At 40.2% G+C, this 16,088-nt stretch overlaps 2 protein-coding genes across 2 annotated transcripts; one reads left to right on the top strand and one right to left on the bottom strand.

Annotated features, from left to right (window-relative positions):
* Positions 1-1,499: 1,499 nt before the first annotated feature.
* Positions 1,500-12,129, top strand: LOC131217334 (serine/threonine-protein kinase PBL36-like). The gene is made up of 7 exons (XM_058212247.1): positions 1,500-2,738; positions 4,388-4,495; positions 5,130-5,243; positions 6,868-7,086; positions 7,877-7,992; positions 10,976-11,236; positions 11,655-12,129. Exons 1-7 carry the CDS (start codon positions 1,997-1,999, stop codon positions 11,886-11,888), a joined length of 1,794 nt encoding a protein of 597 aa, XP_058068230.1. The 5' UTR covers positions 1,500-1,996; the 3' UTR covers positions 11,889-12,129.
* Positions 12,130-12,550: 421 nt separating this feature from the next.
* On the bottom strand, positions 12,551-14,994 carry LOC131257949 (U-box domain-containing protein 19-like). The gene has a single exon (XM_058258927.1). It carries the CDS (start codon positions 14,929-14,931, stop codon positions 12,886-12,888), a length of 2,046 nt encoding a protein of 681 aa, XP_058114910.1. The 5' UTR covers positions 14,932-14,994; the 3' UTR covers positions 12,551-12,885.
* Positions 14,995-16,088: the final 1,094 nt, after the last annotated feature.

Here is a 16,088-nt window from a genome sequence, read left to right as displayed (position 1 = left end):
ATGTCCCAGTGCAACTAGGTGCACCAAAGCCCTCTCCTTTTCGTCTAATGGCAACTGCCGAACGCATAAAACCAACCAAAGCCGACGAATTTCAGTGCAAAAATCCGCCAATCGCTACTCCCTACCTCTCTCACATTGTCTTTTGGGCCGGCAACCGCCCTTTTATCTCGATGCAACCAAAATACTATGTGAGTTTACCACCATTTTTTAAAAATAGTGGTGACTCATCCTCTTCACAATTGACACTCATTTACGTAGATCCAGACCTTCCAAAGTGTGGGGCACATCTCGCATAGAGTATATCTCTAAAATGGAAGCGAATCGCGTGCTAAGTAGCTCAGTTACCCAGTATACTCTGTGGAGTCCACTGTGATGTATATGTCTTATCCACGCCATCAATCTGTTTTTCCAGATCATTTTAGCGTATGAAGCAAAAATGAAAACATAAAAAAGTCTTGAATGGACCACACCATGAGAAATAGTGTGAATTGAATGCTTATGATTGAAAGCTTCTTGGGCCACAAAAGTTTTGGATCAAGCTGATATTTGTGTTTTCCCTTCATCCATGTATGTGTGACCTTATGAACAGGTTGGATGACAAATAAATACCACTGTGGGCCCTGTGAAGGTTTCAACAGCTGACATCATTATCCCCACTGTTTCCTGTGGCGTGGTCCACTTGGGCTTTGGATATACTTCAATTTTAGGATGATGCCCTAAAATGAGCTTTAAAAATTGATGGACAGTGTGGATAAGACACATAAATCCACGGTGGGCCCCATATCCGCTTCCCTCTAAAACCACATGTCTATCAAGTGAACGGTTAAAAGTAAAATAGTTAATGGTCCAAATTTAAATTGCAAAAATCAAATAGTAACTGTCATGTTATCAGTTTAACCTTTGGATTATCGTCCATCAAGAGCTGGGACAGAGATTTGGACAGCTGAGATTGTCCTGGAATGGGTGAAGGGTCACCACCATTTTTTAAAATGGATGCTGAGTTTTACAGGAGTTGCAAAAACATCACAATCTCCAATGATTTCTTCTCCAAAATTGCATCAAAATCATAACTGCCTAAAACCCAAAACTCAGATTGTAATATTTCTCATTCCCAAACAGAAAGTCCTCTCTCTTTCATATTGCCACAAACCAACCTCCACAGCTCCAATTCTCCTCTTCTCTAGGGCATCAGGGCATGTATGCAATCCTTTCTATATTTTCTCTCCTCCCATTTCAAGAACACTCTAGTTTCTGACTTTTAGCTCCATTCTCTTTTATATATTGCACCAAAATCCTACTGTTTCTGCTCTCTCTCTCTCTCTCTCTCTCTCTCTCTCACACAGAACAACCCACTTTCTGAAAATTCTCAAGAAACTAAGAAATACCCACAATTTCATTCTCCTTTTTATTGCACCAAGATCCTTCAATTCTCTCTCTCTCTCTCTCTCTCTCTCTCTCTCTCTCTCTCTCATTATCCAATTACCAAAATTCATGAGAATCTAAGCAATATCCATAGCTCCATTCATGGCGTCGGATTGCTACGTCCAAGGGCTCAATTCTTTCAAGTTCACAAGGACAACTCAAATATTGTCATGTCTTCCATACCCATCTTGCGAATTCAAGTCAGGCAAGTTCTTAAGGAACTAGCCAGTTCAAGGATTGAGACATCCAAACAAATGACAATTTGGGTTTTGGGGAAATTTCAATTAAGGAAACCTCCAATCCAATTCATTCCACTCAGGGCAAATCACAGTCAAATTCTCCCTGGACTATGAATCGATTTGATTGGTAATGCAGTAAAGTTCATTTGCATTTCGGTTTCTTTCTTAAAGCGGTAAAAATTCAAACAGCGTCATTCTCCAGTTGCAAATTCTGTTTTGAATCCAACATTTACTCATTTTTTCCCAAAACATCAAAAACAAATCACCACTTGAACCTCTTTCAGCTACAAAAATCTGTTTCTCAACTAATCTCCAATCATCTTCTTTATCTAAAAATGGAAAAAAATAACTGCTGTCCGCCTCTCTATTCCATTGCAAAAACTCACCTATCGTCGAGTCTCGTGACGTTTCCTTCCCAAAAATGGCGTGAAACCAAATACCCAAAACTGCCTTCCTCTCTTATATTCATCTTTGCCTCCATTGCTATCATCAACGCCGCAGCCTCGCAGCCTTCTGCACCCAACTGCAGCCTTGATTTCAAGACCTCCACTTTTGGAGACATTTCGGGTTGCGGAGGGGGGAAATGGGGCTGCTTCCTTTCCACGAATTGCTGCAGAATAGCTTTGAATGAATACCTCTATGTGTTGGCGCAGAGGGCGAATCGAACCGGTCAAATTTACTTGAAGGCCATGGAACAGAGGAACTGCTTGGATTCCATGAAGAATTTCGATGGAAACATTTCAAGCTGTGGATTCCAGGGGCTTGTCGATGGCCATGGAGGTTGTTCTAATTTCAGTGTCGGTGATGTTGCTAATAAGTTGGGGAATGACTTGAAAAGTTTGAGTGATGATTGCAAGTTTTTGAATTATGAGGACAAAGGGGACCTTGCGTGCGGTTCTTGCTTGAGGAACTGGGATGAAATGGGGAGATTGCTTAATAGCAGTGAAACAGTTGGTAAATTTGATGATGATGTTTGTAGATTTGCAGTGTTGGTGTCTTTGATGAGTAGTAGGATTGATGATGAGAACTGGGTTCGGGCAGTTTATAGATGTCTTGGAGAGCAGGATTGTAATCAAGGTAGGTAATTCTAGAATTTCATCTTTTAATGATTCAAATTGTTTCTTCATGCATTTGCATAATTTGTTGAAATTGCTTTTATGTTAGTCTTCATCTATAGGTGGTGTGAAACTTGTAGAGATTATTTATAATTATACATTTGCATTTGTGCCAATCTCCTGAAATGCTTGCTAGTAAAGATACTACTTTGCAAAGGAGAAATTCCTTCGATGACGAAACAGCATTGTTGAAGTTATGGGAGATGTTCTGTTCTTGGTAGGGGATGTTGGTTTGGCCACATTTGGCTCAGGAAGCAAGAAAATCAATTAGTGCTTTTTTTTTCTTGGGTTTCCTTGCCTTGGTATAATTTCCAAAAATCATGTGGGTTTTGAAGTCATTATAGACCGTTTGCAATGTGATCTTCACCATGGTTACCTGGTTTGTGGGTTTTTCCTATATGTGGTGTGGGAATGGGTACGCAGCATGCTACTTTCTCCAATATGTGGTCTGTTAGGAGTCAGATCATATGGGTCGCTCCAGTACATGCTGCTAAGAGTACATAATATAGTCATATATACAAGATTGATGTTGTAATTTATATACAAAATGATGAATCTTATTGTTGCAAATCCTTCATGCCTAGTTTTTTATTATATATGAATGATATTGAACAAATCCAAGTATAAACAATAATCGACAATAAGAGTGTAAACCATAACTTCGGGCAGGTGAGAATAGAGTTTTGTATCATAGATGGCCCATATTACAGATTGTGCGATTCGGAATGGAAAAGGGGGACTTGTTTGGATATGAGGAATCCGCAGGAAAAGAATTCATTTTTGCAGAAAATCACTATTTTCCAATGTTTGGACAGCACCCCCCCGCCCCCAAAAAAAAAAAAAGAGGAAGAAAGAAAGGAAGAAAAGAAGTGAGGAATCCCTCAGTTGGATTTCCATTGCATTTATTGTCGTTGGAATCCCTTTTTCCCATAAAAGCAGTGTTTTCTCTGTTTGGATTGGAAGAAATGGTGAGGAATCCTCTCTAGCATTTATGGAGGATTTCTCTTGGAAGAGAAATCATGATTACCTTTTCCACGAGTCTCTATTTTCTATGTTGGGATTACAAGAAATGGTGAGGAATTCTCAATACAATTTCCATTGTGTTTATTGTGGTTTGGAAATTATGATTACATTTTCATGGATATCGCAATGTAAAGAGGAGAAGAGTAGATGGAAATCACTTTCCACCCATGATAGTGTTGGGCAAAAGTCTCCTTTTCTTTTCTTTCTTGTTCCATCTTGTTTCTTCTTCATGCTTCTAGCACCTTCAAAACAATTATCTTGCAATGGTTTGCAATCTTGTGGGGTATAGCACATGTGACTATATGATTATTGTGGAGATTTTCTATTCTTTTTATTGGATGCTTTGCATCTCAAGGGTCCTTGGGCCTACAATACTCTCTCTCTCTCTCTCTCTCTCTCTCTCTCTCTCTCTCTCATGTTATTCTTGCTTCATTTGTTGTTCATCATCATCTTGACACATTTTAGCTTTTTATAAATTTTTATGTTTTTTTTTTCCCTTCAATTTCCTAGTTCTTCTACGAATTGTCCAAAGATCCATTTTTACAACCATCTTGATTATCTCTAACATGTAACTTCTTTCATTGGCAGGCAAGTATGTAGCGAAACAAGAGAGTCCTGGTAAAAACTCTTTCTCTTTACGCCCGGGTGAAACCACCCTCCAAACAATGATTGAATTCACACTGCAATACTACAATTGTATTCACACTCCGTTTCTAACGCTGGACTCATTTATGTAGGTCTATGGATACTAATCGGGGTCATCGTGGGGCTCACGATGTTGGTAATTTTTGCGGCATGTATTTTGTTGAGGAAATGGTCCAAATCAAATGACCCACAAGGAAAAGATGGTATCACTTACTTCCTATCTTTTTTACACTTAGGGCCTATTTGTTTTACCAATTAATATGGTAATGTAAAGGAAATATGTAATGATTGCAAATTACTTTACCCATCTCCTGACAACATCCATTTGACCACTGATTCCCATGTTTGGTTTATTAGCAATAAAATCTTGATGATGACATTTTTACATATCTTTAATGTCAAATCATCACTAAAATACACTGATGTCACTATTTAGATTTGAGATTTTCACAGTAATGCCATGAGAAAGTACAATAATTACATATTCCTTTACATGTCTCATGAATACATCTGCTTTTGACCGGTGACTCTTGTGTTTGGTTTGACATTTGGAAAATCATAATGATGATACTTTTCCTTTACAATACTAGGCTAATTAGTAAAATAAACAGGCCCTTAGACACCCAATACAATTAGCATTGTTAAGAACATAGTAAATTGAAGTTTGGATTGTTTCCTTCTACAGCTTCTGAGGAGTTACTTTCTGAGGGGGTTGGTTGTCAAAAGATCTCGATCAAAGAGATTTATGCTGCCACCAACAATCTAAATGCTTTGAACTTCATTGGCCAAGGCATAGCAGGTGAGAGCATTGATTTCTAGCCATGAAAGAGAATATCACTTCATGTTTGAGCATGGTTCTAAATATCATCCAAAACTGAGTCATTGGATCAAAATGGGACCGTAATGGAACAAGTTGGGGCATGTGGTAGTTTGAAACTACTATTTAAGACCATGTATTTGAGGCAATTTGGTTGCTATCTTGTTTAGGATTGTTATGCTGAATGGGAGAAATGGTTTGCATGAGTGTTTAGTGGGCCATAGACACATGTATTGCTACATGGATAAAGAGAAGAGATCACCATCTTCTTCTCAAGAATAGCCTTGAATCTACATGAAAAGAGAAAATCTTTAAAAAAAATAAAATATTATTGATGAAAATTCTGTTCACAAAGCCATTTCATATAACTTAAATAAGCCCCTAAACCCTACTTTGTAATTTTTCCCCAAAATAGCTAACTTTCCAAAAAGTGTGAATTTCTAAAAATAGTAAATGACTTTTAAACTAACTCAAACTCTTCCATATGACTCACGTAAGGACTCTAGTTATTAGTCTCCAAACCCTAAAATACTCTAAAAAATAAAAGCACACAACTTATTAAAAGTAGTAAATTTTAACTTTAATGAAATTAACCCCCTAAAACAACCTTATTTTGGAAAACTGTTCCCAGGGACAATGGCCATTGGCATTTGCCAGCATGTAGAACTCATCTATTGCTTTCCAATGACATAATATATGTGCAAAACGAATAAACCGATCACAAAGTTAGGGCCGTTGGAAGCCATTATGCACTCTAGACCCTTGGATTAACTTTCTAACCCGGTTTCCTTCAATCCTAGCTGTCCCTATGATTGTCCTCGACTTTTGTCCTATATCACTATTGGACATGGACCAAAAAAATAAAATAAAATTGATGGCATGTCCCTATGACATCATTAAATAAATGGGTTAAAAAAATGGAGGAATTGAGTGATATGTGGCCCACTTCTTTCCACAATGTACATAATTTTTTAATCTGGCAGGTGGGTCCGATGGTTTGGTAATCCAGACTATTAGTTGTTGTGTCCTGTCAAGGATGTTAGAAACAGTTTTCAGTCGAATGTGGGTAATTGTTGTATTTCTCTTCTTAACTATCTATCTGTAGGCAACTAATTGAAAGGGTGATTGTCCTCTCAAGGAGTAGTCCATCCATGGTGGAATGGAAGAGACCAGTCTTCTGGATTACTGAATAATGGGGCTTGCTTTTAAGAAATGAAACCATGTATACCTCTAACCGGATGATTAAGCTGGTAATCTACGGTCAGATTAGATTTCCCATAAATATAAGAGCACAAATATATTTAAATAAAGATATATAAATATTACATATATACAATCACATGACCTTCTTAAATAGGCCTTAAGCTAGCTTATGCATCATACACAGTAATTTCCTACATACAGTATAACCATTGATCTGATGGGTTCTGTGGTGGCTGAAGGATGTCGGACATCCAAACTATCAATATAAACATGGCCCACCATTCAGTGGTCAAGCTCATAGTGAATTCAGTTTACTAAGTGACTTGATTATCATTGATGTATATGTTGAGATTTGAAGTTCTCTCTTTTAAGACTCTGTTCTGAGTTTCTGTTATAATAACAGGAAAGGTCTACAAAGGTGTGCTTTCAAATGGTTGGCATGTCGCAATTAAGCACATCATCAAGGAGGGGTATGCGGAGACATTTGTAAGAGAAGTCACGAGCCTTTCGCATGTCAGACATCCGAACCTCGTGAAATTGCTTGGGCATTGTGAGGAAGAAGAAGAGTGTTTTCTTGTTTACGAGCTGTGCTTGAATGGGAATCTCTCGGAGTGGCTATTTGGTATTTTCTTCTCCTTTTCATAGTTCATGTGTGTACGACATCCAAATGATCTGAGATGTGGCCACACATGTATTTTGAAAAAAGATTGGCAGCTTTCCAATGTTTACACTGGTGTGGCCCACTTGATCAATTGATCAACTTGAATGTTATGCAATTCTTCTTGGTGGGGCTAATCTTTTTTAGATTGGTTGGATGTCTTACACATAAAACTCATCCACTGGTTGGATGGTAACTTATCATCCAACTAGCTATAGATGAGCTTTGGGGTGCTTGTAATCATCATAATCACTGTCATCATTGTTGCCGTCGTTGTCATAACCTTGCTATTTTTTGGGTGTATAACTATTTTATTTTTATTTTTTATAATTCTGCCAAGTTACCATCCGACTAACGGATAAGTATTGATGTGTCATGGTGTGTACAACATCCAACCCACCCAAAAAGTGGGCCACACCTTTACTTTGGATCTGCTCATGAGGTGGGCCACACCTGTACTTTGGATCAGATTGGTGGTTCTCTGCAATGTCTTCTCTGTTGTGGCCCACCTGATCAATGGATCTTCTTGAATTTTGGATGTCATACACACAAACTTATCCAGTAGTTGGATGGTAACCTATCATCCAACTAGTTGTAGATGAGCATTTGGGTGTATGTAATCATCATCATCCTTGTCATCATTATCGTCACCGTAGCTGTATCCTAGCTATTTTGAGTTGGCTGATTAGAAAAAATGATTGATTGGAGAAAAAAATGGCGACTGGTGGCCCACCTGACATCGAATCTATAACAGGTAAGGATAAGATCCTGTCATGGATGCAAAGGCTAGAGATTGCGCTCAACAGTGCCCAGGGCCTTTGGTTTCTTCACTCATATCCTGAAGGCTGCATTGTTCACCGTGATATCAAGGTAGTTCCAACACTCGATTGTATGATCTATTATTTCTGTTAATATCTCATAGAGGAACAATGCAGTGATTCTAGTTGCATACAGAAACATGATCAGCTCAATCTATTGATCTGCATCGTCATTTAGTCTGGCCCACACTACACGGGCCAAGGTGCAAAAATCACACATCATATGATTCTATTGACCCGAAACTTCCATTTTTGAAGCCATAGATGGGATGGTTATAAGAAATCATTGCGACACTTGCCAAAATGGATGGTTTAAATTGTTGTTGGACCTATTTTTCATATAAAAAAAAAATCTTGACCTTCCATTTTATAGGCACTACTGATTGGGTGGATGAAATGGTCAGATTGGTGTAGTTTTGTTTGGCGGCCCTTGAAGTGTAGACTGGACCTAATGAACAGCCCAGATCGATTGATTGGATGATTTGACTCTCCATGCATCCCTATGAAAATAGGTCCACATTTATCTGTTTTATATGTACATACATAACTGCAATGTTCTGTTCCATATAACCATGTGTGTATCTATGTGTGATATATGTTATCAATGCAACACTACCAATCCAACCTGATTATTAATCAGATCCAAAATCAGTGTCTGGGTTTCACAGTCGATGAAAATGATGAAACAGAGTAAAAATCAATGTCAGAAATCGGTGGGAAAAAATGGGGAAGAACAGAGAAGTACTGAAGATTGATGTCAAGGACTAGAAAAGTTTGAAAATGTAAAGCACAATTCCTGTTTCTGCCCATCATAAACTTGGATAATTTAATGAGAAGATCGACTGTATATCATAAAACATTGAATTTATGAGAAGACTATCCTATCAACGATTGATGACTTCACATATTCGAGCTTGAGCCGGAAATTCCAAATCCAATGCTCATGTTTGTGATATAGATTTGCAAACTTCAGGAGGATTTTACTGTGTTAGTAAAATTTTATATTGGTTAGCTTTGAACCTAAACGATCACCTGCATGAAACAGTTTCTAGATAACCTTTGTCATGTTTCGGGTCATATCATATCATGGTTTTAAAGTTACTTCTTTTACTTTTAAGGAGCTGAATCGTACATGTGGGGCCCCAAAATGGCAATTTGTACTGGTTTAGATCATAGTTAAAAAACCTGAAAACTCAACTTTATATTAATCCGGGTCGGGTATATTTAATTATTATAAATTGAAAATAGTAGGAAGGCAAATGGATATTTGAATTTGCTAGAATCGCCCAAGTCTTGTTGAGTCGACTGAACCATTGAGTCGACTTGATGAGTCTCTCCGAGTCTAGACCGAGTCAGGCCCAATACTGAGTTTCGCAGCAACTTGGTTCAAGATCAGCTGAGTTGTGTTGACTCGGCTGAGTTTCGAGTCACGCCAGCGAGTTATAAAACTGTGGTTTAGATCGAATGCCCACTTGGTTATGCAGACAATCAATCTGATAGGCCACATTTCAATAGGGTAGCCAGGTAGATCTCCCAGATTGGAAGACTCTAACCCTTCAATACTTGACCTTTTCAATCTCAAAGATGGCCCATATATATATATATATATTCTGGGAATCATCTATTTGCAGGCTACCATATAGAACAACGGCTGACATCTTCCAATTTAAGAAGATCTATGGGGCATCCCGCATAGACAGTGGGTCGACCGTGTTTATGGAATTCTGCTTGTCAACAAACTACCTGATGAGATAGGAGTACAATCTGTCAGTAATAAAGTCCTCTAAGAAAGCAGAGATTGTAATATCAAGAATACTCTAGTACACTGTCATGAACCTTGCTGAAAATTGGATTCTGAAAATGATTTCAGGGCTGTAGCGGCTACTTTAATGAGCAAGCATCGGGTTAGAATTTGCAGATGGCAAGAAACCTTTTTATGAGAGTACCGCATTGTCCATTGCAACATTATAAGAGTCTCTTAATCACAATCAAAGCAGCTATTTACACCCACCTTGATTGATTTTTATTCCACTATCTATTTTTGGGAATTGAAATTGCGTAAAACCGTATGATAATTCTTAAATGGGAAGTTGGCCTAAGCAAATCAATCAGGGTAAGTGTAGATGTCAATGTTTTGTATACTATAGTTTTTGAAAGGAAGTAGAACTGATCTCTGGAGAGAGGAGGGGAAGTGTAGAAAGAAATCAATTTGTAGGATAGCTTGAGAACCCAAAAACTCAACTCGAATGGAATTCCATTGGATTGATTTGAATTGGAAGATTTGGGCAAAAGCTTGAAAAGACTCAAAAATTAGAACTTGGTAATTAATAATCATTTTCTTTTATACAAAATTCCTTTATAAAATGCAGCAAAATGTGAAGCTGGAAAACCCCAGGTGGTCCATAACGGTAATGGTGACCGTAACGGCCACTGCAGTTACAATTACAATACAGGCCGTTACAGCTGTTACGAATTTTTAATTTTATTTTTGAAAAAACCTGTTTCGGGACCGTTACAGGTCTGTTATGGGCCGTTACGGGACCGGTATGGGGCTGTTACAGGTAGTTTTTTTCTATAACGGCCATTACGTAACTGTTTTTGTATACTATGGGAAAACCAGAAACAGGCTTAACTTGACTCAGCTAAAACTTGAAAAGAGAAAACACTAGATGGAAATGAGTTCATCATTGAGTTGACCCAACTCAATCGAGTCGAGTTGACTCGGTCAAGTTTGAGTTGAAGGGACTGAGAGAAGTAAAAGTGAATGGAAAATGGGTAGAATCCTTTTCAAAAACTGGAATTTATTAATCATTCGAAGCTCGAGATTTTTTGAAGTCTTTCAAATTTTGAAGGAGATATTGGGGAATGTAAGGCATGCTAAATCTCAAACTCGATCATACTCGAACTTTCCGTTCTTGGGTATTTCTCGACATTCAATTTCTATTTCTGAATGCATGTTGTGGATTTTTACCTTGCTCTTGTTAATTACATCTGAAGCTATGAACTGATATCTGTCAAGCTGGCCTCTTCTGCAGCCAACAAACATTCTCCTTGGGGATGATTTTGAAGCGAAACTCTCGGATTTTGGTTTGTCCAAGGTCATGGACTTAGGCCAGTCGTACGTGAGCTCAGAAGTGAGAGGAACCTTTGGATATGTTGATCCTGAGTACCAACGGAATCACCATGTAAATCCGGCCACCGATGTTTACAGCTTTGGAATTGTGCTCTTGCAAATCCTTTCAGGGAAGAGAGTCATCAACTTGAATGTGAGAAAACCAATGTCACTGGAAAAAATGGTAAGAAATCACTGCAAACCTTGTTCTTGAAGAAAGTATACAATTTTCGGTTGTAGAATTTGGATGGTACATCGGGTTTCTTTTTGTTCAAGTGTGTTCCCCATGGTTTACTGATCCAACCCGTTGATAACTTGATACGACTGAATGACTTTGGATGGCCCATGAACAGAAAAATCTCTTACTATTCAGAATGGTCACAGAAACAGTCCACATTCAATCAAAATAAAGCCCAATGATTCGATGGCTAGGATCTTCCAATCTGAGGGCATTTTGGTTCGTGGACTCTCCAAGGCAATGGCTTAGATCACTTAACCATGGGCCCCACCTGTATAAATTGAAAATTGGAGTGTAGTAGATGGACTCTTACTTGTTTTCAAATCATCAGCTCTCATTTTGGTCATTTCTGTTTTTTTCTCAGGCCAAAGTCCTTACAAGAGGTGGCAATATATCTGAATTTGTGGATCCTAAAATAAGTGGAGAATACTCAATGGAGGCTTTTGATCTTGTTCTCAAGTTAGCACTGTCATGCACGGCTCACAAACAGCAACGACCGACGATGGAGCAAGTCGTGATTGGATTAGAGAAGGCATTGGATATCTCGACCGATGAATCTTCTCCTTTCACTCCGCCGCCCCGAGCTCAGTCCCCATAAGAGCTTTATATGTTTTTTGTATCATTTCATGAATGGTTATTATTATACAATGCTTGGGCCAAAAGTTTGTATTTTTGGATTTTCATTTTCTACTAGTGTGGCCCATGGTACAACGATACAAACCGTGATCATACAAAGGCCTCGTCCTCAATATTCTATGCACCGAAAAACCCCAGATTGGCAGATCCATTTTTTGCGGTTGAAATTCTACAAAGGACCCCATAAGAGCTTTATTTCTTTATATGATTTTCATTCTATAAATGAAAAACAAAGGTATGGTTTCATGAGTGGTTATTATACGATGCTCCGAGCTGAAAGTTTGTATGGTCAGATTTTCATTTTGTACTAGTGTGGCCCATGGTACAATGATCCAAATCATCGATACAAAGGCCTCATCCACGATGGTCTATGCACTGAAAAAAGAACCCCAGATTCGCAGATCCATTTTTCGTAGTTGAAATTCTCTCTCAAACATGTATTCATTGACCACCTATTGAAGGGTTAGGATTCTTCAGTCTGGGGGGATTTTTTTGTGCATGGATCATCCAATGTGGGACCCATGATATCAATTGTTAGAATTACTGAACCATGGGCCCCACTTTCCCTTGCTTAGTACTGTATAATTCCTAATATTTCAGATTGGATTTCCATCATTTTCAATGTTAATCAAACTTGCATCTTTCACATAAAATTCAAATTCATATTATGCTCGAATACATCTACAATACAACAAATGCAGATCACAATGATATGTGTATGAATTTACATGTTTGGAATTTTCAATCCCAGAATGGAATCGAATGGTATTCAGCTCTTATATAAAAATGAGCTAATACCCAAAACAAAACAAAACAAAACAAAAAACCACACATCAGTACATACGTACATACAAAAAAAAACATCAGTACGTACGTATATATGTATATGTACATGGACAAATGCTTGGGAAAAAAAATACAGTGAGTCGAAAGAAAGAATCGTCGGAGTGAAAATCAAGTTACTGTACATGAACAGCTTGATCTTGTGGGATGGCCGGAGTCGACATGCCCATCGAACTCAGATCATGGAGATTGTGGAGGAGACGGAGCAGCGAGTTGGCCTTTTTCATCGCACGCGAAGTGCCGTCGGTGAGAAGTGAATACAAAGTCTGCACAATCGAAGGTGTTTTCTGTAGAATGGAGACTGCCTCTGCGCCACAAGTGATGCATAGAGACAGGAGAACTGAGACGATGTACTCCTTCCCCAATTGGGACGATGATGACCGCAGAATACTGACCAGCAGAGGTATTGCTGCGGCCCGGTGGATTGCAGTAGCCCCTTCTGGTTTTTCCGCCAATGTTGCGAGGACTGCTAGACAGTCATTTACCAGATCAGATCTTTCAGATGTCAGGAGATCAATTAGAGCTTGGACTGCGCCAGCAGCCAGCGCTCTCCGATGGTTTCCAGGAAACAGCAGCAGCCCGAATAATGCGACCACTGCATTCTTTTTCCCACGGGCAGTGGGCCCGCTTCTTATCAGGTCTACCAGTGCTGGAATTGCGACTGGTATCTGCCCGATAGCTTCCCGGTACTCATTCACTGAAGAAAGGTAGAACAGAGCTGCGGCGGCGTTCTGCCTAGCTTCCATCTTCAATCCAGTGGTCAGAACATCTAAGATTGGGCCCACCCCGCCGTTTTCAAATATGATTGTTTTGCCCTTTGAGTACTTTGAAAGATTTAAAAGAGCTGCAATCGCGTTCTCTTGGGCCAACGGCCAAATTGACGAAAGCAGATCCAGAAGCGGGCAGACTGCACCCGCTTCCACCAAACACTCCCGGTTATATATGTTCGATTTCGAAAGCAGCCGGACTTCATAAGCAGCTCTGTTCTTCTCTTCCTCTGTCCCGGCAGCTAACCTCTCGACGAGGAAGACTGCAAGCATCCGTATGGCTTCTGCTGCGGCTGGGCTTCCAGGTAAAACAGTCCATCCCAAATCGCGTGTGTGATTGCTCGGCTTGACAATTGAAATGCCCTTGTCATTGCAGAACTTCTGAATCAGCTTATGAATTATGGAATTTGGGATGAGCTTGGTGTGTAGCAGCTTCTCGCCGGTTTTGGGGCAGATGAGATTTCCAGCTTTGAACCACTTCACGATCGACGAACGGTCATAGGTGTGACCCGACGCGATGATTACCGGATCGATCATGAGCTCAAGGGAAATTGGGCACCTGAAATCTTCTAGATTTAGGCAGCTGATCATCTCCCTATCCTCGCATCTACAATCCGGCTGTTCATTGCTTCGGCAATCCAAAGCATCGAAGATTGTGGCCCGGCAGTAGCTCATGAGCCCCACCAAGCTACTAAGAAGAGAAATTCCTCTTTCAGTCCCCTTTGAATTCTCTAATTCCATCTCTTCTTCCAAGAACCGAATCTCTTGATTGCATTCGCTCCAGCTTCGAATCTCTAAATTGTCAAGAACCCATTTCAGATTACTCTGATCCGGAGAAATTCCCTTCTCAAATTGGCCCAAAACATCAACGACATGCCTCACAGCACGCTCATCGGCCGGGTCAATCTCGACCTTCACCTTCTGCGCCTGCTTTGTGACCAATTCAACTAGCTCTCTAACATCTTCATCCACATCGATCGACGCCAATGGGAGGATCTCGAGCGCAGTTGCAGCCGTCCGGATCAAGATACGAAGCTCATTTGTCACACGATCAGATTGCATAAGGATCCAAAGGCGGGCCCCTTCGCGACCGCAATCTTGCAACAGGTACTGGATCTTCTGGAGGGCGATGTGGAGCTCGGAGAAGCATAGGATGGTGGAATCCGATAGAGGGGATCCGCAATCACGGATCTCTTCTAAGAAGATGAGGAGGATTGCAATCTGTCGGGCCGCTTCTCGGATATTGCGCTGGTGGGACCCGAAGGTCTTTGATCGGAATCCAGCAATGGTGCGGGCGAGGGCGATTAGGGAATTGAGAAGGGCGATGGGGGAGACGCCGGAGCAGGGGACGACGGCCTGGAAAGTCAGAATCCGGCGGTCGGATTTTGGGGTCATTTTAGAAATGGTTGAAGGGTAAAAAGGGCTAAAGGAAAAAATAACTGAATTTTGATGGTGGAAAATAACCATATTGGCAGTGGCAGTTGGTGAATATATAGAGGAAGGAAAGGGTGGCTGGATCTTGCGTGACACGTGTCGGTTTCTGAAGGGTCTCCGTTTTGCGAGATACGCTATGCTATTGCAAACCTTATATCTTCAAGCGCCAAGGACAAACATGCCACACGTGGAAATATAGCACACGTGAGAGAGATCCATGACGTTCATAGGGTGGATAATAAGGTGGATGTGGGGTATTTCTAAAAACATGGACGGTACGTTTAGTGAGTAGGCTTTGTGAAGAAATGGACGGTGTAAAATCAAGGAGCATGTGTTGTTGACCTGATGAGTAAGAAAGCCCTATTTAGGGCTAGGATTCATACAATGAAGGGTACGTCTGATGAATGTCACGGATCCTTTACACGCTTGATGCATTTACACGTGCAGTGCATGTATGTTTGGCGCTTGAAGATTGGCATTGGGAGTCAAGATTCCTAGTTGCTGTATGTAAGATGATTGCAGTACGCCAGGAGGCAAATCTCCAGTGCACCGTGCAACAGAAGGACGTGGATTGCGTCCTACCACCGCCCGTTTCTAGCCCCGAACGGGCAGTTCTGTGGGCGGGCCCACCGTGATGTATCTGTTTATCCAAGCGTTAATCTCTTTTCTAAGATCATTTTAAGGTACAACAGAAAAAATGACGTAGATCCAACCGCTCAAATGAACCAAACCAAAGATGACTCTCGCATTTAATGCAACCAAGCTTATTATTTGGTGTGGTCCACTTATGCGTTGTATGTTCGTCATTATTTTTATGGTGCCTTAAAATGATCTTAGAAAATGGATGAATGGATTGGATAAACAGATACATCACGGTGGGTCCACCAACAGAACTACCCGTTCGGGGCTAGAGACGGGCTGGGGAAGGACGCAATCCACGTCCGAAACATAAAGCTGTGTGTGGCCAAACATCATATCTGGGTAGCATCAGATCCGTCCATCGGTTGCATTGAATCATGTTAGGAAGTCATTTAAAAAATTAGGAAGATCCAAAACTCAAGTGGACTACCACACCAGAGGAAACAGGAGGACGCACACCATCAAAACCTTCTTCTGCG

This window comes from Magnolia sinica, chromosome 10, assembly GCF_029962835.1.
Source record: "Magnolia sinica isolate HGM2019 chromosome 10, MsV1, whole genome shotgun sequence".
NCBI classification, from domain to species: domain Eukaryota; kingdom Viridiplantae; phylum Streptophyta; class Magnoliopsida; order Magnoliales; family Magnoliaceae; genus Magnolia; species Magnolia sinica.
The sequence above is the reverse complement of the archived record's forward strand: the minus strand, read 5'-3'. Positions and strand labels throughout refer to the sequence as shown.

Excerpts from the sequence above, each read along its gene's own strand:
- LOC131217334 (XM_058212247.1), top strand. The coding sequence starts at position 1,997 with ATGGAAAAAAATAACTGCTGTCCGCCTCTCTATTCCATTGCAAAAACT. Across the intron at positions 4,496-5,129 it reads CACACTGCAATACTACAATT|CTTCTGAGGAGTTACTTTCT; the intron begins GTATTCACACTC and ends TTCCTTCTACAG. Across the intron at positions 5,244-6,867 it reads CATTGGCCAAGGCATAGCAG|GAAAGGTCTACAAAGGTGTG; the intron begins GTGAGAGCATTG and ends TTATAATAACAG.
- LOC131257949 (XM_058258927.1), bottom strand. The coding sequence starts at position 14,931 with ATGACCCCAAAATCCGACCGCCGGATTCTGACTTTCCAGGCCGTCGTC.